Here is a 27,234-nt window from a genome sequence, read left to right as displayed (position 1 = left end):
TAGTATCTAAGGTTCTCCTAGCCGCATGATACTATGTTCGCAAAAACAGAGTACGTAATACTAAAATAGAGCACAATTTCAATTCGAGCATATACGGCATTTTTCGAGCATCCAAACAATTTGCAATACTATGATAATTATTGTGACAAATTGGACAAGAATGGCTAACAAAAACATCAAGAATAAGTCACATTGTCTTCCCGACCTTAAGAGGTCCAACAATGGTGATTTGTTTGTTTCTTCACCAAATTGAGTCAAGAAAGTCTCAAAACACTCCCAAGGCTATATACATTATACTCAAGCAATTTCATGGCATAAAATTTGATAAACAAAGCGAATTAAGCATTTTAAGGTTTGAATTTTTCAAAAATTTGTGAACAAGAATGCACAAATTCATCAAGATTCAGGGTGAGTTTAAAGAAAAATTACATGGATCCGGAAAGTAGGTGAATAAAGCTTCAATTTGCAACAAATTTAAGCGAATTTGGTTGAGAAACGAACAAGCTAGAGCCATAGTTTCGCGGCGTTTTGCAAAGCAGAGAACAATAACAACGAAAATGAAGAAGAAAAGGGAATATATACGGAATTCCCGACTCTAGCGCCAAACGACAGCTCTGGCGTCTGGCAACAGAGTTCAGCGCCTGGCGCTACAGTTCATCGTCTGGCGACAGAGCCAATTCTTGGCGCCAGCAACGTGTCAGCGGCGACAAAGCTCTAAACCGCTACGAATGGTTATTTCAACCTCTTACAACAATTTTGGGTTCCTTGGTATGCCAATTAGCCCCTATAAGCAATTTGACATGATTTAGTAATCGGCTCGGTTACAGTCGCATTAAGTGATCGACCTGATAAATGATCATCTCACTTAGCTTAAGGCGCCTAAACATTGGCTCAGGCACCGACATAATGGTTCATACATATACAAAAGGCACCAACGTAATGGTTCATAACGCAAGGGCACCGACATACTGGTTCACGATTCAGAAGCACCGACATACCGGTTCACGATTCAAAGGCACACATACTGATTCAAAAGCAGCAAAAGCTCCGATGCACAGGCATAACAAAAGCAAAGGATCGACAGGAGTTGGTCTTCGGTGATACTCTTCAGGGTATTTTTGCAACAAATGAAGATAGTTTCAGGCGAAGCAATCTTCGATCATGTTCCCTGGCTTGCAGAAGATGGTCACAAAGCGCTAGAAGGTCATTTCAGGCGAAGCAATCTTCGATGGGGTTCTCTAGCTTGTAGAAGTCTATCACGGCGGAATTGGAAGCAGTTACAAGCGTAGCAGTCTTCAGGTGGTAGTCTCTAGCTTGCAGAAGATCGTCAAAACAAACAGCATGATAGCATTCCCTAGCTTGCGGAAGGTTGTCACAACAACAACAATAACAGCAAGAAATCGGTTACCTTCATAGACGTGTGCTCGACAGTGCAAGATACGCGTTTCTTAACTCTTTTATCTGTTTGACTAATGCTAGTTTTGCAGGTATTGGAGTAACAAGAGTGATTTAGGATCGCAAAACATTCTGAATCATTCTCCGTCCCTATCGATACTTTGACTTTTATTTTCGAAACTTGCGTTTCTCCAAAATCAGTCAAAGTGGGGGCTTCTGTAGACACACATTTGTGTCTCCCCAAAACCAAACCAGTGATGAGTACCTTTCACGTCGAATCATAATCGAATGAAGTGAAAGTGTGGAAAGTCTAGTGTTGCGGTTAGTTTTTATTTCTTTTCTTTCTCTCTGTTTTTTAAAACCTATTTTAAGAAAACAGCCAATCCAGTTTAGTTTGGTCCATGGCAAGGGTCCAATAATAGTGTAGTTGGGTCGGGTTCGAAAAGAGCTTTCCAACGATATATTATAAGTCCAATTCCGATGAATAATGAGGAAGTTATGGCCAAATTACTAAATTGGGCCCGGTTTGATATTTATATGCGGCCCAATGATCTAGAGGAAGGGCCTAGTATTGATTTATCATTTCTAATTCGATTAGAATTGATTATAGTCTTCTAGATTCTTCTAGAAGGTTCTTTTCATTCCTAATTTAATTAGCATTGATAAATTGACTTTAGTTGACTTTTAAGAGTTTTAATCAGAATAAAAGAAGTGTTTTTAAGGAAATACGATTTTTCCCTCTCGTACGGATAAATTTTATCAAATTAAGAAAACGCGTGGAAATTTATTTCCAGCGTTTGGCGACAGGACCAGAGTCTGGTGCTAGACCTGGCGTTTGGCGCTGCCTTCCAGCGTCTAACGACACGCATGTGTTTGGCACTGCGGTCGTGTTTTATTCTTTTCAAAACTCTGATTCGTTTTTTATCATATCCAGCTGATTTTCTCTGTAAATAACCTCCTAAAATCTCCGTTTTTAATCATCAATTCTCTCTATCACCAACTCTCATCAAGAATCTCTTGATTACTCTCTCTCTCTCTCTCTCTCTCTCTCTCTCTCTCTCTCTCTTTTCTAAACTAGCCTTTTGCATACAAAATTCCGCATTCACAAGATCTAGAAACACCTAGCCAAATTCGAAGTTGCCTTCGCCCTAGACGTGAAAGGTTTTAATTTTTGAGGGTTTGGTCCCAAATCTCTTTTTCAATTATTTAATTTAATTGTTTATTATTTTCCTTGAAGTTACTAACGCGTGTATTTTGTTATTAGAAAGAGATACGAGGCATCCAAGTAAGTGCTTTAATTGATTTACTAATTTAGAAATCATGTCTAGATTATTATTTTGATTCCTAGTATCATGTTAGGATGTTTTGATCTTCCTAGTATCATGTTTAGGGTAATAACTATAACTTCTAATATCAAATATGTCAATTATGATTTCTATGATGCCTTCGATTTTCTTTCCTAATATTTATGTTAGAATCATGTTAGGGTTAAAGCTATTATTTTTATTGCTTAGTGACAGGCTAGGGTTTGTTATTAATCTTGTTAGTGTCATGCCTAGGATCTTTCTATTATGCTTTAACATGATTATTTTATGATGATGATTATAATTTATGATTGTGATTATTATGATTATGATTATTTTTATAATTGTTTTAATTTATTTTGTTGCTTGAGATATATTATTGTTATTGCTTGATTACACCTTTTATGCATGTTTAAAGGGAATTGTTACTTTTAATCACGCGTAATAAGATGATTAATAATCTTGTTTAGGGTTAATATAATTATAATTCAAGTGATCACCAATAATAGTTTTGTTTGTGCATTAATATTCAACCAACATAGATAAACAGGTTTAGGATTAACCTAATGATTGCATGTTAGTCAGAAAGCGCACATGAATACGATCAGAATAAAGTAGAGGCCTATTATTAGGGCAGGTTCAATCGCTTTTAGGTTGGATTTGTACCTTCATCCCCGAACTACCAGTCATGGTTCCAGACCTATTGGAGTTAACGATCTCCTGGATCGTTAAGGGGTGTAACCTTCACCTCGTGAACGGTTTACAAGTTCCTAAAAATTGTTGGCCACTCTTTTGCTCTATCTTCTTTCCCTTTTGCTGCCACCGTACTTTAGTGTATTATCACAGTGGGGTTTAAGTTTGGAGTAATGCTTGTAATATTCCCTACATTAACCTACCCTTTTTCCTTAACCTATGTATGGTAGAAGAGGACACATGAAGGGCAGCAATATAGCTCCTTTCGGTGGTTCTCTTATAATGAGACACTAAAGTTAACCATTCATCTGTGTATTCTTTTGGTTTAGGCCCAACTTTACCTAGTTTTTTGGTCCTAACATCAATCACATTCCCTTCAAGCAAGTGTTGTTTAATTACCTGAAACCATCTTGTTGTTGTTGATCTGTAAACATTGTGTTTCCTGGCTAAGTTGAATAAAAATCCTTTTGGCAAAGAGTCCCTTTTCCATATTCAGCAAGATATCATCAACAAGAAGCCTTTTTTCATCTATTGTCATTTCTCTCCTTGCCTTTGCACCTTCTCCTTCTTCATCTTCATGTGCTTCTTCTTCTTGTGCATCATCATCATCTGCATCATAACCATTCTCTTCCTGTGAATTGTTGCCTGGTTGATTTTCCATTTCTACTTGATAATGGAAATACTCATGGAGTCCCTGGTTATAGTATTCTGCTTCGTGTGTGAAAGAACTCATCATCAAAGAAATCTTCCATGAGTCTCTTTTTTTTCAGATTAGGTGAAGGTGATGAAGTGGCGACAGTTGGTTTTTTTTTTTTTGGGGTCTTCAATGGATCGGAGCTTGATTTCTGTACATAAGATGATGCTGATGGAACTAACACAACTTTTGGGAAATTAGGTTTAATTAGAACTAATTGTAGGGAAATGTAATTCGTAGAGCTACCTGTATTTTGTTAATACTGAAATTGTTGGTTTTTGTAAAAAATTGTGAAACTTAACCCTCCCCCCCCCCCCCCCCTCTCCCACTAATCCCATTGTCAATGATGAACAAAAAAATGGGTTAAGTTGGGTGGGAGACATCTTTATATCGAGGATGGCAAATTTAAATTTGGGAAATATTTGAATTTTCGTGAAAAATGAAGGAGGGAAAAGAAAGGGAGTCAAAAATTTGGGTACCCATAGAAAGAAAACAGAAAATTTGAGTAGGAAAATACCCATTCAAAAGATTCCTCCACATGCACTCTCTCTTCTAAAAAGGGACCACTACAAATTCCCTCTTTTTTATCTCTCCTAATACTTTACCCCTCCCCTTAATTAATTCCCTTTCAATCTTTTGCCTCGGCCTCCGCAAACATGTACTTTATGGTGAGTAATGTGAAGCGGAGGTAGTAGATACAATGTTTGGTTAGGAATAGAATCAGAATTGATACCATGACAGCATGTTTTTGAAACTTGATTGTTAATATCATCATATCATATGTTAGGTAACTTCTAATTTTCTAAATTGCATATTACGAGTCTTCAAGGTCAACAGGCCTAACCCGCCTCCTCCCCACCACCCCCCCCCCCCACCCCCCTCCCCTTTGCATCATCGGTTATTGCTGATTTGTGGTGGATCTGGTCATGAAATAATGAAAAATAACTGGTTTTCATCGGCTTTGAACGGTGTCTGTAGACTGCCTAATAATTCAAGTCTGTTTAGATGGGGCACTGACTGTTGAAAATCATTGATCAGAAACTGTCCTGTAAATGGTAAATTCATAGCAAGAATTTGCTTGAGGAAGAGTAGCATCAGAAGAGCCCATGAGAAGACTCGGCAAGACAGGAAGCACAACAGGACTCAACGAATGGGAAAATTAGCCAAAAAGGAACTTGATTGGCATTAATTACATCAGAATCAGGGTATCAATAACACAAAAAGCTCACGCATCAGCACTCATCGCAAAATCAATCTGAATTTGTTAGAGAACCCTGATACTACCCACACAGTTCCACATTTTTTTTTTCAATTTACAACTCCCTCCCCCAACTTTTGTACATTCCAAAATAAATCTAACATTGTCGATTACCAATTCTCCGTTCTCTGGCTCGCAGAGTCAGAGATATCAGATTCGACTCCTTGTGATTTCTTTAGCTTAGCCACAAGAACCCACATGTTTGCAAGTTCATTCTCCAAGTATGCTTCTCGTTGTTTGGATTCTTCCACTTTCCTTTGGAGTTCTGCCTCTCTTTGATCCCTTTCTTGAAGGGCAGATTCATATGCAAGCTCTCGCTCTTTGCTAATGACCAACTCCTTCTTAAGGTCTGAGGTGCTCGGACCTTGGTCCTGGCGTTTCACCTGACTCTCTCTCCTTCCATTTCTAGGTGCTACAACTGATCTACGCTGAGTGGGGGCATTCTTTAAAGCTGTCATCTCTGTAGAAAGCTTTTCATTTTCATTCATCAGCTTGGAAACCTCCTCTGACAACGCCTTCAATTCAACAGCTGCAGCAGAAGCCAACCCTTTGGCATATGAACTCTCCTCTGCCAACTTCTTATTTCGCTGCTCCAACTGGTCTTTTGTCTCGGTTAGTTCAGTCAATTTCTGCTTCAGTTCTTCAATCTCAGTGGTCTATTAAAGAAAGATGAGATAAACACATGAATTTAAAATTGGAACAGTATGATGCAACATGAAACTGAACCTTATCTAATGATGGCAAGTACATATTTATTCATAAATCATAATATACTTTTATTTTGAGGCATAATTAATCTACCACGCAGATAAAGAAATTTTGGCAAACCTGGGCATGCAATAGCAACTTTTCATTTGTATCAACCAAAGATCTATTTTCCTTGTTCATCTCAACCCCCTCGGATATGGATTGCTTTCTACCATGCTGCTGCAGATTACTGAATGATTGATTTACATTTCTTAATTCCAAGGCCTCAGAAAGTTGCTGCTTCAAGGAATTAATCTCAGCCTGTAATGTTTCAACTTCACCAATCTGCCAGGCAGCATATATGGAATTTAGAAAAGAGGATCAGATAGAAAGAATAAATAGAGTGAAGAGCAGGAGCCAATAGTTGATTTTGTACCTTCTGGTCCAACTGTTCTTGGATTATCCGATTATCTGCAATCTTAACCTACAGGAAAGAATAGGAAATTATTTACACCCAAACATATACTTACAGTAAAACCTTGAACGTAGAAACAATATGGCTAAAGGAGTAGGTTGCGCATCTATCAAAGTCAATTTTACTCTCAAACACGAGCAAAGGAAAAACATCGTAATAACATGAATAACAGATGAAATCACACCTCGAGTTCAAACGACTTCTCGTTCAATTGGCTCACAAGTTCAGCAACCGTCTGCAGACCACCCAAAAAAGAGAAGAAAATTGATGGCTCAGCTATCAAAATCAAAACTTGAGGTCCTCATATAGATCAAGAAAAATTACACCACTTACTTGTGACATCTCAGAATTGTCCATCTTGTCATAGTTGGCAGCCACAGTATCAGCAATTTGCTTCTCGAGGGAAGCTATTTGTTCATTTTTAGCTCTGATTTCTTCTCTTAATTTCCTCATCTCAATCTGGAATTGAAATGAAAAACATAATAATGTCACGAGATTTTATATAAAAAAAAAATAAAAAAAATAAAAAAATAAAAAAAAAAAACAGCTCAAAGCTACTAAACTTTACAAGTATCTTACATGGATCTGCTCCTTGGGATTTTTTGCTGCTTCTTCGGACAAACGTTTCAAAGCACTTGAATGAAGTGCAACCTCACCAGACAGAATCTTTTTCTGCTCCCTGAGAAGATCAATCTGATCGATTGATTTTGTACTTGTCTGACACAAATGGTAATGAACCTTCAGACAAAAGCTACGATATAAAAACAAGTATCTACAACAAAGCTACAGTTTCCACAACAGTATTGCTATGAGAAGTATTGAGAAGCATTTGATTTCACCACACTTAACTAATCACTGCCAGAATCATCACCACCCCCCCCCCCCCCACAACAAAAAAAAAAAAAAAAAAAAAAAAAAAAAAACATCAGGGGACACAACACACAAGTGACAGCCTAAGGTAACTTAAACTTGTTATGCCTATTCTACACCCCTTAAGTAGAAGCGTGCGAACATTAATTCCAATAATGTTGGACAATCTTATGAATCAAAAGAAAAATTACTTACCAGAGGTGTCCCCTGTCCAGAAAAATCCTCAGGGGTTTCTCTATCATGTCTAGCTACAGGTGAAAGCTCCGCAGAATTAGTCCTTTCAGTAAGCAGAGACTGGGAAAGTCGGGATTCTGCATTGAGATTAACACTGTCTGCCTGTGGGGTTGAAGGCGTGCTATTTGATTTCACCACACTTGACTTATCACTGCCAGCACCCAAACTACCATCTTTTTTCTGGATTCAAAAAAAAAATGGATAAGAGAGAGCAGCAAGAATGTATGGTAACTTCAAATTAACATCATAAGCAATAAAACCTTAAACTTCTACATTTTACACTTATTGATATTGATTGATTTCGAATAGAAGGGTACTTCATCCCTTTTTCAAATCTTAATAGCTCTAAAGTTAGCATAGAGAATTTCAGAGCATGAAACATGTCTTGATTCCATCACATAATTCTGAAAAGTATAATATGAGAGCCAACACATATAAGGTATAGAGATTAAAATGCCCAGGGAGTGGGAAATCAAGCTTCTAAACAAAGTAAAAGAAGGTTCTAATGTCCTTATCTAATCAAATAGAGATACCGTCAATAAACTATAAATATTCAAATATATGAACACAGTTATATATAAACAGCATATACAAAAACTAAATAAATAAAATCATAATAATTAACAAAAATCGAGTGTGAATCCAATTAAGACAAGGTTCGGGGAGCTATAAATGTACATGGAATCACCCCTAAGAAATAATAAATGAAGTAACAAATATTTAATCAACTAATTAGAAACTCAAAACCGGCGGACCGAGAAGACAGGCATGTCACAACAATAAATGCATAATAAATCACACATCAATATGCTGTGAATGCAAATACCATATTATGTATCTAGTGATGAGAATGCCAAAGCCAAAGCCCAAAACAATCTACAGCAAGTCAATTAAGAGCTTGTGGTTTCCTCCTTGCCCTCACAATGCCACTGTGAACACCATTTTCTAACAGGTATGTGAGCACACATGTACTCACGAGAATCTATTATTTACATGTACTTGCATGTGGCGATATGGATATATGTTCTTACCAACAACTCTAAGCATTTTATTGGCGCAAACCACACCTAATACATGCATTAAGACACCCCAGAAACCCACAACAGTTTCATGCTTCAAAAGTTCAAATTCATATATATATATATATATATACACATACATACAACATGAGAATAAGAACTTAATTTATTACACTCATATTCCTTCAAAAGGATTTGCACTTACCCTAATCTTTAGCCAGTTTAAAAGTCCATTTTTCCGTGACTTCTTCTCCTTAGAGATGTCATCTGTATTCTCCGCATTTCCATCATGCGCAATGTACAGGTCAATGTTCTCATCATCCAGAATCAAATCCCGTCTCTTGTGTGGAAGATAAGCAAGCTGCAAATCAATGAAAATGTTACAATAAAGTAACCATTTAAATAAGATTTGAAAATTATACACATCACACTCAATCTATGCTGAGGTATTAGATATGCTACCAAAATAAGTGCATACAAAAAATAAACAAAAAAAAGGAAAGGGGAAGCTGCACCTCTTCTTCTCCAAAGGAATGCCTTCTTCTTGGACCAGGGCGATGTGAAAACCTTGATGACTGTGAAGATTTAGTGGATACCAATATTAATTTTGTCAGCCGTTGTATTCTAGACAAGAGAGCTGCTTTAGCTTCTTCCTCTTCTTCCAGCCGTGATTGCAGCTTGACCTGGCCATCTTCTAGCTTTACAGACCATAACAGAAGTTGAATTAGATAGTGCATTTTTAGATGAATTAAGTAGAAAGCAATACAAGATAAAAGCACCTATAGGATTTCAAGACCATTGCTTATTCTATATCAGCAAAGACGTTACGGCAGCAGGGGACCAGAAGTCTTTAAAGTAGGTTAATAGGATAAAATAAAGCATCCCAACCAAGCTTTAGTATCCCATCCCAGGCAAACTCCCATAGATCAAGAATAAAAATGGACTACTTTGTCTCATTAAATTCTAGTGTTGTGGGCCTATTCCAATTCCAAACGATCCTAACATTGCTTTACTGACCCAAAAATAAAAACAATAATAATTTAAAAATAGAAAACCATCGGATAGCCAAGGAAGTGGAACTTTGAATTGAGTATTCCTCCCCCTTTTATCCTATCAAAGGTTGCATTTCTGATCTGCAAATGTGTTATGACAATTTTCCTCCCTTTACCATCAGATAGATTCTACTTTTCTAAAATCGTTAAAAGTGAAGCCTTTCATTGCCTACAAATTTTAATACACTCAACATAGTAGTCTGTTTCAAGTGAGAAAATCCAATAAATCCATAATGAGAACTTCGTTGGCTTTTAAAAGATGTATCAGGGTTGATATGCACTTCGAGATTTTATCACAAGTCCATCCTTTTCCCTACCCACCAGTGTTGTTTAGGAATCAATACTGTACTCAGCAGTCAGCATGTACTTTCTAATGTTAGTGATCATCAAATTTGAATGTGTGATTTGAACTACTTTTGAAGAGACCTGTTCTCTCCTGTCTTGTCCTATTTGTTCTACATTGTCTCATCGTTGGTTAACTAGCTACTAAATCAAACTCTAGGCTAAAACAAAATAAAAGTTAACATATTCATGAAAGCATAAGCATCAAAACGCATTTCACTGGGGGAAAAGACTTTCTCTCACTAACAGTGCAGATTTCAAATTGTAAAATACATATGATTCAGTCAAAGACCTATACAATTAACTCAAACATACAAAACCTGTTTCTCAGCTAATACTACATGGCTAGAAAAACGAATGTACTTGGACAAATAAACACAGTGAATAAATTATTTACTGCAATGAGTTCCTAAATGGATAAATGTCCAAAGCAATAAGATGTTTGATAGAATGTGGCAATAGAATACCCCTTTGACAAAGACATGCATACCTTTTGTTTTAATAATACAATATCTTCTCCTCCACCAACTTTAAGTTGAGGAACAATGACAATGCCTTTCTTCAATTGTTCCAATTCTTCCTTTAGCAAGCGAATCTCACTCTGATACTTCTTTATAAGTGACTTCTCATCAATTATCTGCTCATGGTTGATATGCGTCAGTAGCTTCAATATACAATACATTGCAAATTCAAATAGAAATATATATACCTTGTTTTGTGCTGCTTGGATTTCAATACATTTTGCACGATGTGCAAATTTCAGAGTGTTATGTGTTTCCTCTGTATTGCTAGATGCAGGAGTTACAGTGCATATGAGCTGCACATGTAGACCAGAGTATTAATCCACATAATTCAGACAAATATGATAGCTTCCTACAACCCAAAGCACAAATAAATCAAATGATGATTATTCACAAGCAAAGAGGAAACTCAAACTTACCGAAACACGGCCATGACCACTCAATGAAGATTGAAGAAGTCTAGTCAATTTGGAATCCCTGTATGGTATATGTGTAGACCTACCTTCAGTTAATTTTGATATGACCTGTTTTTATCACCAATAACCAACAATTAGGAAGATTCCCATTACTCTAATCAGTTAAACATATTAAAAATACAAATAAAAGGGCTCACTAAACACCATAAGTTAGCTTTTAACAAAGCAGATAGCACTCTACCATTCCTAACTTCTTAAAATGGCTTTAATAAATCATCAATAAGGGCAATGTACTGATCTCAAGACCTAAGATAGCTTTCCTAATCTGTGCAGAAAAGTTCATCCAACCATTTATTATCCACATGAGAAATAGGGCTCCAACCTGTATCAGAGTGTGGTAAACCAGATCATCCAAAGATCATCCCCAGCAAATATTAGTGATACTAAAGCAATAGCCATTTAATCTCTCATGATCTAAGCCTCATATCCTCATTCACCTCTAGTTCCTTAACCATGTCTCTCCTGCAAATCGTCACCTTGAAAAACAAGCTTGACCAATATCCCTCTCTTTAAGCCTTCATCATCTTCTGGAACTGTCAGTCCACCAGGTCCCCATTAAAATACTAAACAAAAACTCCTCTTTCATCCAAAAACCTACCAAATATATATTCCAACCTATCTATAAGATCCATCTTCAGAAGAGTCTTCCATTTGACCCGATATTGCTAAAAACCTAAAATACTCTGAGCACCTTCAATCGATCTTTCACATACTACGGTTTCACCACTCATAATCCTTACTCCTTAGTCCTGATCCTAACAACATATTCAGAAGTAGTCATTATGTACAATCTCATCAAAAAGTGATATAGCTGCATAACTTTATGTATTTCCACAAAAGAGAATTTTCAAGATGAGCAATTTTACTCTCTTTTAACATAAGCAACCATGATGTATACAGACAATAAACAATGACAGGATCCTCACTGTTCCAAGAGTCAGCAGGCTTTTGTTTATATAAGCTCCTTCCTTCCGACGGACACCAGTGGTCTCGGCTTTGGAGCTCTCGGAACCTGCCAGATCGATGAGATGCTGCATGCATAAGTTAGATAAAAACAAAATTATAAGTCTTCATTTCTTCAACATATGCTTCAGCTTTAAAAAAGAGGAACAGGTAGCATTCCAGAACCAATTAGTAATAGTCAAAGATTCAAGAAGTGTGTGAAACAGAAATACATACCAACTGAGAGAGATTAACAGCCTCTCCTTCACTGTTTTCACCACAAGGACTGCTCTCAATAGTCTGATTTAAATACATGAAAAAAAAAAAAATAATAAATAACTAAACCCCAGTAAAACATACTTGTTGACAAAAATAAAATGATCAAAGGTGTGAATCATGACATGCATTTTATCACTTTTATTTAATGCGAAAAATTGCAGAGGTAAATAACCTGAGAAATATAGGTTATTCCTTGATAGGAAGACACCATAAATAAAGCAATGCATGGAAACTTCCACGAGTATGTAAATATAGTAGCAATAGTCAAACCTTCTAGCATTCGTTAATTCAGTAGGTTAAGGATCCCAAGACATAAGATGTCTGATTCAACACTCCAAGTTCCATACCATTATTAACTAGTTCATTAATAGAAACAAGTAGCAGCAACTTACCAAGGTAAATATTGTATGACTTCTGCTGCTAAGAAGATTGAAATTGGTGGAGCCAACATGTCTATGTTCTGTCACCAAAAGAAGAATTCATGAAACAAAAGATAACATGGTCTCATATAAATAATATAAGAGTATACACCATCATAGCAGTCAACTTCATATATCTTCAACAATCATATGATGGATTTATCAGCACCTACCCAAACATCAAAATTCAATTTCTCTCTCTCTCTTTCTCCCTTCCTCTCATCTTCATCTTCCCTTAAGATTAGGCTTTCCTCTTTCCAATTAAATACTATTTTATATTTAGAAAGAATATATAATTACATTGAGCTTGGGAGTATGTAGATACAGAAAAGTAAACAGGACGACATATAATGTACACAAACTCTCCTCACATCCACACAGAGAAGTAAAACAGTCCAACAATGTTGCTTTGTATCAAAGAAAAGGTCAAGGACTATCCTTGTGGGACATTGTTGTCCAGGGACATATAATTTTATTATATCTTAGAGTTACCATCCCAGAAACAAATAACATATAGAGAATTAGAGATACACTTGCCCTACTTAGACTCAACCCTAACAACTTCCAACACAAGAGATCCTCCAATACTGAACACAAAAACAGCTTTCGTCAACAACATCAAAGTATTGCAATGCCTGTGGATTTAACGCATCTTTTAATGATAAAGTGAGGAGACCTGGAATGTAGACTTCAGTTTTAGAAGGGAGATTTTAACGTCTATGCTGTATCTAGTGTAATCGAAAGAGTAGGAGTAGATGGTGAAACAGAAATAAGCATTACTCATAAAGAGAAGCAGAACAAGAGGACCACGAGGCCATCAAGCAAAACCAAAATGCTAAAGAGGAACTATATCCTCTTAGCCACTTTTGATGTTTACCATAAAAGGCTGGAGGTGAGGAGCCATGAGCGGATATAGTTAACAGCAATGCTATGCAGTTGCATATCCCTGGGTGTTTATATAAAATCATGCTGAAGGGGAATTTAAGTAAATAAGTCAGAGCAGCTTGTTGGTTAAATGAGTGTAATTGGTGGGCTCTTTGTACTCTTGAGTTCAAATCTAGTTAGCCCATTTCATCTCCTTTTTTTTCCTTCTTAATCTATTTCCTTATATATGATACTGTGTCAATTTTGTTTCCAACTGTTAGCATGTATTTAACCCAATATATGCTCTTCCTATTATTTGGATTTACTCCATTTTTTATTAAGTATAATTATGATCAATTACTGTTTATTCGTTAAATGATTCAAATGTGGAATATATATATATATATATATATATATATATATAGAGAGAGAGAGAGAGAGAGAGAGAGATTACTACCTTTTAAGGAAGTAGGTACTGAATATATACAGAGTATAGGACAATGAAAGCGGATTTGGATTGTTGTTAATATAATTGTGCATATCCTGACCTTAAATTCTGATTACAACCAGAGGAGCTACATCCCTTCTACCCTTATGACATGTAACCATACTCTCCTCTCCAAAAATAATTGTGCTTTTGAAGCATACTAGAGTAGAAAGTAGGCTAATTAAAACATTTTGAATAAATTAGAAGAAAAAAAGAGAAGGAATTAAATAATACACTAGAAACTTAGAGATGAGTGTCACTTGTGTAAAAAGAGAGGTTAGAAGTTTCAAACCAAACATTGTTGATTATTAACTACTCACAATTAGTGCTTAGAGGTAATACTAAGCTTTCAAAAACAGGTCACATTGTCACAGAAATTCATTATCAAGCTGCAGATGACTTTCGTCAAGGTAAGCTTCAGCTTTCTCAATGAGCTAAATCAAGCATTAGCTTTCACAACAAACGGAAATAAGCTTCTAATATGAATAAAAAAAGAAGTTAAATTTTCTAGCTATATAGTTTTACAAACAGTTGCAAAGCTAATGTTTAAGTTGCTAATCAATTTGTACCTGCAAAATCAGCTAATTTATACAAACTGCAACAACAGAGAAGGCATCACATTTTCTAAATTTCAAAAATCTAGAACACAGAAAGTTATAAACCTGATCCATGAAAATTGTATCAGACAGCTTTCTATACAGGTGCTAGCATGCAACACATAAAGAATTAGTTTCAAATATACCTTCACCAGCAGCAATCAATGACAATGCATGAGCCGGGGATAGAACCACCTCCTCCTTTACTCCTTCGACAAAGACTCCCTACAGTCATCAATTTTTAAATCTTATGGCCAATAATCAATGAAAAACATTGTACAGCAACCTCCATTTAAGCACTAAATGTTAATGCTTGAGACTACAAAATTACATATCTAACAAATTTCAGGGGTGGAGGGCTAGGGAAACACGATCTCACTTCTTTAGCATTTTCTCTCACTTAGTATCCAAAATCTGTCGTATGAGTGATGAAAATACTTCTACACGTAAAAATACCATTAAGCAAAATATTGGAGCCCTAGATTATGGATGATAGCTGTACAAAGAAATCAAAGCAGTATATTCGACATTGAACTGAATTAGAAAAGGATGTTAATTGCTGGACACACATTTTCTAAAAACCTAGACTGGAAGGCCTACGGAACCGATTAAGGAAACAGACCATCTCACATCACAGATAAATGTAGAGTGATTGCATTGATTTTAAGATGACCCAGCAACTTTCAAACTAGCTCTTCATGACCTTTTTAAATGCTAAATTTGGCTTTTAGACTACCAGCATACAATAATTGGATGGATGGTGACTTGCAACACTCTATATTGCATATTCATCGAAGTTATTTTAAAAAAATTAAACAAAAAACAAAACAAAACAATGATAATAGAATGCACCAGTAAGGCATGAAAGGAGGAAGAACTCTAAGTTGGATATTTCTATTATCATAAGGGGTGCAAGACAAATGTACAAATGTAAAAAACAATATTCAATTATATAGAGTAAAATAATAAATTTAAATGAACTTTTTCAATACACAAATTTCACTAGTATTATTTTATATAAAAGATATTATGGAAACTTTTATCGAATAAAAAACCAAAATTCACATAGCATGACAAAAAGGTCTGATAAGGCGAACCTAAGCTCAATAAAAGTTCCTGAATTTAAGATCTAATAACCAGCAGTTGCAGATGTATGTAGACCAAAGTTGTCAAAATCTCTCTATTACTGCAAGTTAAGGCTTCAATTTGGAAAGACCTTACTATAAAGTGGTTGTTAAAAAACACACACACACACACACACACACACACAAACTAAATTACAAGAACGAATCAAGGCAAGTACAGAAGAGCCTGTTGATCTATCACTACTAGCAAGGCTTTCTATTTTTTTATATTCCTAATGTAATAGTAGCGACAAATAGAACCACGAGAAAGTACCTGATGGTCCTCTCTGATTCTTAGATTTTGTCCGGCAGGATTCAACAGATCATTTACAACCTAGATAAAGAAAAGTAGAACATTAACAAGGGCAAAGCAAACCAAGTAATGTGATAAATCTATTTGCTATTGTAAGCATTTTACAGAAATGACACGAATTTCTTCATTTATAGCTAAACGTATATAACCAGTCTGAGAAAGTAAGTGAAAATTCACGACAACGTAATACAGAGTTGCGTAAGAATAATAAATCTGATATCAGTGATATGCATCTTTCAATGATTAGTACAATGAAGTGAAAAATCAAGAGAAATATATACCTCATTATATATCTCAATATATGACACACGGAGAAGAAATTCCCGGCTGGGAGTCTGGAACATAAATGTAAATGTCAGAAAATACTCAAAATAACCTTAGAAAGCCAATGTATACAACTCTTCACAAAAGGGGAATGGATGGAACCTCTTGGATAATACTAAAGGCATCCTTCACAGCCAAAGGTATGATTCCGGGGGATCTCTGATCTCCCTGCCATTAAAATAAATCATTAATAGTCAGTCAAAGAATAAAAAATACATAAATTAAAGGGTTAACCCGGCATATACACTGAATAAAGCACCCAATAAACCATACAGCTCCACCAAATGCCTTTTACAGGAGATAGTAAGAATTAATTCTCTTCATCTGTAGTAAGGAATTATGATCTGACTAAGATTTAATCTGTCCTAGTCTAAATTTGGTTTTGTCTGGTCTGATCAAGATGTCATGAGCCAGCATAAATTTCACAGTAAGTTAAATTCTCTATATTTCTTTTTCTTTTCCTTTTTTTTTTTATGTTCCCAATTTGATTATGCATATTTGTCTACATTACATCTTTGACCATATAGAAAATTTCATATTCCTAAAGCATTTTAGACCTCACTTGGCTATTTTTTTTCCGATTGGTAATAATTATAAGATTTCTTTAAACTGTGAGCAATTGTAATATTCTAAATAGGAAAATCAAAAAGAAACACAGAGAGTACTAATGTATAAGCGAAAAAATAAAAATATTATCAAATTAGATCTTGTTAGTTTCATCTCAATATATTTTCCAGATATTTAATTTCCATTAATTTATTAGTACGTAATTAATAAAATTTAGTAATGAGCAAAGAAAATTAAGAAATTTTTATCCAAGTTGTTCTGAACTTTGGTGTTTGGTCTAATCTGATTCTAACAATAATAAGTAATAATTTTTTGAAACAAGGTGAAGAGAGCGAGTCCTATATTAAGTTAGCATAACTAAAAAAAATTCAAATGAAGCAATTTATCACGATTAATTTCCCATTCAGTTGAGAAAAATGAACACATATCAATATATTCAACAGATAAACCATAAATGTAAATATATCCAGCTAGGCTGCTAGAAATGATGCAAGTCTTAACTCTTTTATCAAAGTCCTACAAAAAGAGTCATTTGGATGCCAAGTGAAAGAGGCCTCCAGAAGCTAACATTTCTCATGTGGCAATGCAAGAAAAAGGTTTAGCGGCTGACAATATCTTAGCTAAGACAGTGTGATGCGGTCAGTTAATTGATTCTAGGCAAAGAGAAGTCATATATACTAATACGGAGTAGGATAGTAGTAGGTTAAGGAACAATATGTCAAGTTACACAAACGAGGTAATAGATTGATCAACATTTATATGACGTAGATCAAATTTAAGTGCCCTTGTAGAAAAATACACTTATGAAAGACAACTTGAGAAACCTCTTTCCTTACGTCAACAAGTAAAATACCAGTGAAAAAAACCCGAAAGTATGAGTGTATGACTATTCAACAAAAATGTGAAAGCATCTAGAATGCAACTTGATTACCAAGTAATACTTGGCCTAGTGGTAATGATCGTCACTCACAACCATGAGGTTGTGGGATCAATAGGGGTGTGGATTCCTTTACCCTTACCCTTCCCCTTGTAAGGAGTCTTGCCTGCTACATCAGTTCGGGTTGACTTATGAGAGGTTCCGATTAGGTAAGGTTTCTTCTTCTTAGCTACCAAAATAAATAAGAGGAAATAAAAAAAAATAACCTAGAATGCATTTTAATTGACTGAAAATTCAACTCAAATATTTCTAAAGTACTGATCAAAAAGGACTTTCTCAGGTAAATGATCAAAATAAGGATACGCCCTAAGAATTTAAATTAAGCAAAGACATAGGTCTCACATGCATTGTATGAGTCTTCCCACTGCTGGTCACGCCATAAGCAAAAATAGTGCCTAATAGAACAAAAACAACGTCAACTCCAATCATCCAAAGTATTAGTATAATCAACTTAGTAGACAACTTCAAAAAGGAAAAGTAATGGAAATTTAGATTTTGAACGATTAGAAAATGTAAGAAAAGATTTCATACAATTTTTTGGGTGCTTTAGTGCAACAAAATTACAGTACGTAAGTCCAAGGAAGTTTACAAGGAAAATAGATAGCTAGGAGTATAAGACAGAAACAGAGAACTGATACAAGTTCATTCTGACCATATTACCATAATACAAATACGTCAACAACAGATACCAGAATACCACAGAGACAACAGACAAGAGTCTCTCTTTTGATTGTCCTCATCAAAAATGTGATTACCCTTCATGGAGCAGAAATCCAGATTACTACATGATCTGGAAACTACAAGACAATGTCTAGGACCTGTGGCGTGCATAAAATCCTAAGCGGAGTGAAAAGGGTTTTCTATGCACTGCTAGTACATCCGAGAATTCTTAGTTGTCTAGATGATTTCAAAACTCATTTAGATTTCAGTGAGACAATTGTTACAAGATTGCAGTGCTACATAAGAAAAGAGGCCCTTCAAAGATCGAATAACAAAAACAGTGAGCTCATGTGAACCGTAATAAAATGAGATACAAATTATTTTTCAAGAAATACAATATACTGCAGCCTATAATATGGATGTTAACGCACCATTGATGCCCTCCATTGCACCATTGACAACATGCTGAGCAGCAACGTCATAAACATGGCGGGTAGTGGTCGTGGGCCCAAATACTCTGTCTACAAAAGAGTAAAAGAATGTTTAGATAGGAAAGTACATCAAAGGAAGCACGTCAAGAAGACCACAAGCCTCTTTTCATATAAAGAAACAGAAAGTAGAATTATCCTTCTGCATTTATAATCGTCTTGGATATAATAATTTTTTTAAAAAAAAAAAGAAAAAAGAAAAAAAAAAAAAAAACACTTCTATCACTGTTAATTAAAAAGTATTCTAGAGAGACTAAGCGATATCAGATATATATTGCTATCTTACTTGTAATCATATCATATTTAAGAATTAATTTTGTGATACTTATTATTATTATGTGAATACCTTTGATACTATTCTCTATATTTGTTAGTTAATGTGTATCTCAATAATTTCATGTATAATCTTAGCGATTATGTTATCCTTTACTTCTGCTTGGTAACAATATATGATGAATACAATTAAACTTTCTAGCAATTTTTTGTCTCATAAGTCTATCAACATAGATATTCAAGATGTTCAAATTGTGGCACCATATACTTGATAAATCCTCAAATGATTTTCTACACCAAAAGAAACTACGCATTTGGGACTACAAAAGTCAAGATAAAATACAATCTGACATTAAATCAGCCAACTCTTCCACTATGACTCAAATGGTATACCTATAATAACACATGATCACTCATGCATGTTAATACTCGATGTATTGAGCATACATCTATTTGAATCCACACCTAGGATAGTAATTGCCAGCATAAGATATCACAAAGACTTCTAACTTGCAACAACACCGATAATTATTACAAGACTCGAAAAGTATACAAACATTAGCAAATAATCACTCATACATGTATTGAGTTTTTGTTAAAAAAAAATGATCACTCTAACAAGTCTAACGTTGAGATTAGTAAATGCAAACACAAGATATCACAAAAACTTCCAACATTAAATTAACAACCGATTCTTTAACCAAGACTCGTAAATATACCTACATTACTGAAATAATCACTCATGCAAGTAATTAAAATTACCATAGGCGTAAGCTATCGACGGATTATGCTCACTCCTCACCACTGTCTCGCCGTCAGCATACCACGCAATCTCCTCTCCCTGCCGAATTTCCTTCGGACTGATTCCATAGACATCATCACAAACCAGAATATATAATTAATTGCAAAACGAGTTCATTCAATTCAATTAATATACAAATCAAACAAAAATACAAAATAAATAATGAGTAAATAGCAGGAAATTCACCTGAGTGGACGAAAGCGAACTGTGACGGTGACATTCTCCTTCAATTTCTCAGTTTCAACAGGAGGACTCTCAGAGTAGAAGTACTGATGATGATTCTTACTCCTCACCGAAGAAGACGCCGGCGAAGTCTGACACTCCGCCGAAGTTTCCAGATACTTCTTCGACGACGTCGTAGTTGAAGTTGACGCAGAATTCGCCGATTTCCTCGTTTTTGACCCGTACTTTGACGCCATTTCCACTTCAAAAAGCTACTCAAACCTAACAAAAATCAGAAATAACACAAAATTAATCAAAAATTAGCAAAATTAAGCTGGAAAACAAGTAATTAAGCTAGAATTAAGCAAAAAAAACACTGAAATCAAAAAATCAACCAAAAAAATACCTGGAAATTATGATTAATTATCTGAACATTGCTGGAAAAATAGAGTAATTTAAAGAGATCTAGAGTGAGAAAAGCAATCGTAATCAATGAGAGTAAAATGTGAGCGTTAATTTGACAGTTTTTCTCTCTCGTGTTCTGTAACAGCAAAATTGGATGGGCTAGGGTTTGTTCAGCTTTTGTAGCTTGCCTTCGAAGCGATTCTCTCTCTCTCTTTTTTCTGGAAAAAATTTCCCCAATAATCTACTTTTTAGGAGAGAGAAAATGGACTTGAATGCCAACAACAACGTCCAGCTACAGAAAAGAGAGTGTATAAACTATGAAGTGGAAAGTATTTTCTGGTGTTTTTTTATGAAAAATATTTTGCTGCACTTGTTATAGTAATGACAGATAAAGAAATAATTAAATACTCTGCTTTGTTTATTAATAGATGCAGCAGTTTGATTGCCGTGTTTGTTAATATAACCGCTAAAATTGTTAATTTTAAACGGAGTAATAATATTTTGCATATTGTAATGAATCCAAAAATAATATTTGTGTCGAATGTAATTGGTAAAATCATTTAGTTAAAATTAATAAATGAATTATAAGTGAATATTGAAAAAGTTAATGATATATTGTACTCGTAATTAAAAATTAAAAATTTCTTAGACAAATTACTGAAAATAACATATGGAATAATAATGTTTGAACATGTACTCCGTTTGTTAAATGTTATTAATGATATAGAGACCTTTAAAATCATAAATATTCGAAATGTGTGCACGAAAGGGTATGTTCACATTTGCTGAACTGAGCTGAAATGAATAATTATGAGAGAGGGAAATTGAGAGCTGAACTTAACTGATTGGAGCTTAACTGAACTAAATTGAACTGATTGGAGCTGAACTAAAATGAACTGAACTAAAATTAAGTAAATGTGAACAGGCCCTTTATTTCGGATTTGCATTAAATATGTCTCAAATTCAAATCATCCGTTCTCATTTAAGAATTTGTAAAATCAGTGTCTATCTTTTACGGAGTACTTATTTTTATATGTTATATACCACAATTTTCAAATAATGCACTTTCATTTTCTTTTTCTTTCTTTTTTTTTTTTTTTTTTTTTTACAAACTTTGTTACATTATCCACCTAGTAATCTTATTTGATTTTTTTTTACGGGAATCTTATTTGATTGTATAGTCATAAGATATCATGTAGGATTTTTTTAGGTTTATTACAGTTCATATTCTCATGATATCAAATCAGATAATTTTAAAACATACTCCATAAATAAATACGTAGTAAAGTAAATATGAATAAAATTTAATAAAACTAAAATTAATTTAAGAGATACGGAGTACTTTAGAGTTTAGACATATCACGTATGTTACTGAATACTCGTATTATTCTTGTTTATATATTGTCTATAATTAACTACAATACTTAATAAAATTATAAACTATGGAGTACATAGTATAAATAGTTTTTAAATTCTTAAAAAAAAATTGTAGAAATAAATTCTCAAATTTAACTACAATATTTTACTGTAAAAAATTTCAAATAATTTGCAATATTAATTAATTTGTGTAGACGGTACTCGTATATGATTTGTGGGGTATTTGGATATGTGTTTGGGCGCGTGAACTAAGGGGTAGTCATAGACTCACAAAAGTCGCGTGTTTTTATGTTGACTTAGTGACCAATTACAAATGGCCACGTGGAGATGCATGTTAGTCTTACCTAATCCAATAGTGTTATAAAATTAGGACGTACTCGCTTATGTGGAATGTGACTAAGGGAAGAAATTTTAATTTTGGCAATGCTTGTTAAGTCAAAATTTCACCACTCCTACTGTCCTAACTCCTAACGTACCCTCTGTCTTCTTTACCATTACCAATTTTATACCTCTTCTTTTTTTTTTTTTTTTTTTTTTTTTTTTTTTTTGCAAAATAATTAAGGTGCGATAGAAAAATTAACCAATTTAAGAAATTGTTCAATTTACTAGTTACACTAATTTTTCATGGGCACTTAAAATTCCTAGAAAATGCAAAAGTGGTGAGTTGTTTGGTTAACCAAAAAATTGCAAAATGGAGGAAGTTAGAATTCCACGGGATTTTGAAGTTCCCACATAATGTAGGAATTAAATTTCCTAGGTCTCCCTAGGTCATTCTAAATTCCCATATATTCTAATTTTCCTAATATCTATCAAACAAGTTAGATTAACTTCCTAGAAATTGTATGAGTGAAAAACTTCCCATAAATTGTAAATTACTATGGGAAGTTATTTCCCATTGCATATTTGCAACCAAACAAGGCCAAAATGTTAAGATACTCCAATCCATATTCCATTTGTATTTGATTTTTGAGAAAGCTTTGTGTTTGTATTTGGTTTTAGAGAAAACTTTTATTTTATCTAATAAACTAGGTTGAAAAAGTTTAGTCTAATATGAAATATTACATCTTCTAAGAGTTATGTACTATTCACATACTCTATTTGATTATTATGTTTTTTCTTTTTACATACTCAATTTGATTGTATTTGTATTTACCTACTCAATTTGACAATATATTACATCCGTTCTTTAATGTTCTACTCACTTACTATTTATGGGGTCAAACTAAATAAATTTTGACCGTCTATTGCTACTTACAGAGTATATATTTATAAGAAATTATAACTTGTGATCTTATAAGAATCGTTTCAACATGTAGTATCAATTTTTCATAAATTTTATAATTTACGTACCCATATAATTATTATTTTTTCTTAAGGCAGGTTGGCCCCCATGACATTTAAACCAAATTGCACCATCTAAAAAAATAATTCTTAATACTCACTAACAGAATTTGATACAGGTAAACTACTAGCATTTGGGGTTATTGTACAACATCAAATTGCACCATCTAAGAAAATAATACTTCCTCTTATTATTTTAATTGACATCTTTCTATTATCACGCTTACCAACGCATGTTTTTAACGATTAATATCTCTAATTACCAACATTGTACAATTATAAAAAGTAGATATTAATAAAAATATACATTGAAACGATTCAAACAAGATCCCACATACGAATAAGTACCTTTTATGGACTTTGATATAGTAAATTACTATTCTTTCCATTCCTATTTGTTTATTACATTGGAATCTTTTTGTGAGAGAAAATGGTACGACTAAAAGCTTAATCAACAAAAAGAAACAGAGTGAAGCATTTTGGCTATTGTACAACTGCTAAGCAATTTCTAAGCACTTTCAAATTTCTTTATCCTTATATGTGACCAGTAGTACATCAGTATTTATTTAATTAATGTGCATTTGTATATATTTTGTTGTACTGTGTATAAATTAGAGAACTCCTTTGGATCTTGCAATCATGACCACAGGAAAATGTTTAACACTAATAATACTCTTATAACTTAATAAGGGCTTTAATCTCCTCATCAACTGTACTTTGTTATCATTCATAATTATTGTCTCTGATAATTAATAATATGCTAATCTTACACATTAGTTGTCTCTTTTTAAAATTTAATGGCTTACTACTCAGCCACTCAGGATATAACCCAATATTGCATATCATGGGGTATTGGGGTCTTTCTAGGTATGATTGCTTACTCATTAATTATTTCACACTAATATATACTATTCAATGTAACGTTTTGCATGTTTTTCATTATGAATAAGCAAATAGAAATTAAAGTTAATATTGGCCCTGCTTGGTTGCTGATTAATATAGTTGGTTGTAGTAGCTGATTTGACTAGCTGATTGTAAATAGCGAATTGTGTAAAAGTGTTTGGTAAATAACTGTTAATTACTTAATTTGTTAATCGTTTTAGTATATTTAAAATAGATGAAAAGCTAATTCTTTAAGAAGCTCAAATGAACTTTTAGTAAAAGAGTTTTTTGAGACAAAAAAACTCTTTTAATTTTAATAAGCTATTTACCAAACGCCCAAATTAGTTTTTTAAGGGTCTGCTCCGATTGACTGAACTGAATTGAATTGAACTGAACTTATTAAAGCTGAACTGAATTGAACTGAACTTATTAGAGCTGAACTGGATTAAACTGAATATTTTATGAGAGAAGGAAATTAAGAACTGAAATGAACTGAATTGAATATTTTATGAGGGAAGGAAATTAAGAACTAAACTGAACTGAAAATAATCTGAAGAGAACAGACTTTAAATAGGCAGACATCTAATAGGGCACAATAATTAAGCTAAAAGCGTAAGCTCTCCAAAAAGCTCTTTACCAAACAAGACCATTGTAAAACGATATATTGAGACACAAAAAGTCTTATATGTGGCTGGCCACACCATGTGGCCAATTACTATAGAGGTTACTTGATTGAGACAATTAAACAAGATCCTATATAAGTATGTTTTATCTCATACATATATTGAAATAGTTTTAAAATACATTATCATATATTAGTATCTATAAAATTACAAATAAGACTATTATTAAAATAGATACAGAACGCGTACTAGTATCAATATATACTAGTACTACACAATATTAGATACTAATTGATATAGAAGTTTTTAATTGTGCTTTACACAAAGTTTTAAGTTGAAGCCTTACTAGTTACTATTCAAATGTGGTTAGATTGAGAAAAATCAAAGCTAAGTGATCGTTAAATTAAAGTAAGCTTATATGATTAGAGTTAGGCTAAATGTTAACATATAAATGTCATTATAAAATCCTAAGTTTTATTTGATACAGAACACTCCTATAAATTGAGGTTGCTTTAATTAGTTGGTTTAATTTTCAGCTACAAGTTCATAATCTTTGGCAGTTATTCAATAAATAGAAAGTTACCAAATGTTTGCATTATTATATTATCTTGAAAGTGATTGACCGCGTAACAAGTAAGTACTACGTACTAATAGTGATTAACAATGAAGATTTGATGAACTAATGTTTCTTTTACAGAGTATAATTAATTTTTTTGAAGCTGACACTTTAACTCTCTTTTTATTTTTTGGCGGGTTGTGCCAAACTTAATTTCAATAATCACTTCACACAAAAATTAGTTGTACCCCGTATTTTCCCTAGTCCAAAATGTTTAAAGAACGTCATGGGATATTGCATGTGAAGGATATACAATAGTTAAATGCGGAGTATGAAGTATTATACATAAGACCTCATCACAAGATTGCCTTTGCTTTAGGGTCTGTTTACTTTACCTTAATTTCAATTCAGTTTAATATAATTTAGTTTAGTTCAATTTAGATATTAATTTCTTTTTCTCATAAAATATTCATTTCAGCTCTATTCAGTTCAGTTCAGTTCAGTTCAGCCCCAATAAGTGATCAGTTCCTAATTTTCTTCTCTCGTAAAATATTCATTTCAACTCTACAGTTCAGTTTAGCTCCAATTAGTTCAGTTTAGTTCAGCTCAGTTCAATAAATGTGAACATGTCCTTTGTTATACGTACGAATGTACGATACTATTATATATATATATATACCCCTAAAAAATGAAGGAAGAAGAAGAAGTAAATGGAATACAATTATGACCTCTTTATTTCATATTATTCTAACTTATTTATCTTGTTTCAAATAAAATAAGTTAGAAAATTAATTTAGACAAAAAAAAAGGTTACGTAGTACTCCCTCTGTTTTTAAATACTTGCTCCACTTTCTTTTTGCGGCCGTTTTTAAATACTTGCTCCATTTCCTTATTTAGAAAGCTTTTATAATTTTTAATTCATTTTTCTCAACTAGTGGTACCCAATTTTATTACCTTTTAGACTCTCTCTCCTCTAATTTATGTTCCACTAATCTCACTTCCTCTATATTTTATTACTTTCTCCAATTTTTTCTAAAACTCCGCGCATAGAGAAATGGAGCAAGTATTTAAAAGCGGAGGGAGTAATTATTTAAGTAGCATCGTTTATCTTACCAACCCTGGCCATTATAAAATAATGATATACGTAGTTCAAGAAAGCTGATCAAATATGCATTATTTCCCAACCAAAAGTAGTTAGCATAATTTTTTTGGCTTAATCCATATTCTAGTAATGATTCCTAAATTAGACAATACAACATTAGATTAATAATTTCATGGGACCCTTGCGTACTCATTGTCTCATTGAGGCCCCAAGCTCAACTCTTTAATTTTTCTTTTTGTAATTATTTATATAATGTTTGTGTTAGGCTGCAAATGTGAAGCATATATAGTTCTTTAAGTTAGTTTTAAGCTATCATGAATGACAGAGAAAAATCTAAATAAACAAATTAAATATATTTGCATTCTAATTATTGGTTTGTGGCCTGGGTTGACTTTTCATATTTTCATATATATATCATGCAATTTGGAAAATGATATTTTGAGTTGGTGAAGGATTATATATCACATATCATATTGAAAATGAAATGCAACTGGATTTGATTTTATTGTTTATTTGTTAATTATTTTATTTTATTTGTAATGCATAACAATTAAATTGTCTCATTGTCATGTATTGCTTTTGGAGGCAGTAGGTATTTTCATGATTGAAAATGATTGATCTAGATAAAGCATGCAATTATGGAATGGACCTTCTTTGAATCATAACAAACACTTCTATGGAGTATATATCT

At 33.6% G+C, this 27,234-nt stretch overlaps 1 protein-coding gene across 2 annotated transcripts; it reads right to left on the bottom strand.

Annotated features, from left to right (window-relative positions):
• Positions 1 to 5,228: 5,228 nt before the first annotated feature.
• LOC110689204 (kinesin-like protein KIN-7K, chloroplastic) lies at positions 5,229 to 21,000 on the bottom strand. Of its 2 annotated transcripts, none has more exons than XM_021865932.1 (24): positions 20,664 to 21,000; positions 20,282 to 20,539; positions 20,056 to 20,153; positions 18,964 to 19,053; positions 18,215 to 18,267; positions 16,471 to 16,536; positions 16,326 to 16,379; positions 16,006 to 16,065; positions 14,754 to 14,832; positions 12,634 to 12,701; positions 12,200 to 12,262; positions 11,947 to 12,051; positions 10,964 to 11,068; positions 10,733 to 10,840; positions 10,514 to 10,660; positions 9,145 to 9,327; positions 8,835 to 8,990; positions 7,572 to 7,790; positions 7,086 to 7,244; positions 6,840 to 6,965; positions 6,691 to 6,741; positions 6,468 to 6,515; positions 6,173 to 6,376; positions 5,229 to 6,000 (listed from the first exon to the last, which is right to left on the bottom strand). In XM_021865932.1, the coding sequence occupies exons 2-24, from the start codon at positions 20,512 to 20,514 to the stop codon at positions 5,455 to 5,457; spliced, it is 3,021 nt and encodes a 1,006-aa protein (XP_021721624.1). In that variant the 5' UTR covers positions 20,515 to 20,539; positions 20,664 to 21,000; the 3' UTR covers positions 5,229 to 5,454. The 2 variants fall into 2 exon arrangements, with proteins under 2 accessions (XP_021721624.1, XP_021721625.1); XM_021865933.1 differs by having other exon boundaries at positions 7,086 to 7,223; positions 20,664 to 20,999.
• Between the last annotated feature and the right edge of the window lie 6,234 nt (positions 21,001 to 27,234).

Source organism: Chenopodium quinoa, unplaced genomic scaffold (assembly GCF_001683475.1).
Source record: "Chenopodium quinoa cultivar QQ74 unplaced genomic scaffold, ASM168347v1, whole genome shotgun sequence".
NCBI classification, from domain to species: Eukaryota; Viridiplantae; Streptophyta; class Magnoliopsida; order Caryophyllales; family Amaranthaceae; genus Chenopodium; species Chenopodium quinoa.
This window is presented reverse-complemented; position numbering and strand designations above follow the sequence as displayed.

Excerpts from the sequence above, each read along its gene's own strand:
- LOC110689204 (XM_021865932.1), bottom strand. The coding sequence starts at position 20,514 with ATGGCGTCAAAGTACGGGTCAAAAACGAGGAAATCGGCGAATTCTGCG. Across the intron at positions 12,702-14,753 it reads ATTGATTGCTGCTGGTGAAG|AACATAGACATGTTGGCTCC; the intron begins GTATATTTGAAA and ends TTTTGGTGACAG. Across the intron at positions 6,377-6,467 it reads AAGAACAGTTGGACCAGAAG|ATTGGTGAAGTTGAAACATT; the intron begins GTACAAAATCAA and ends GCTGCCTGGCAG.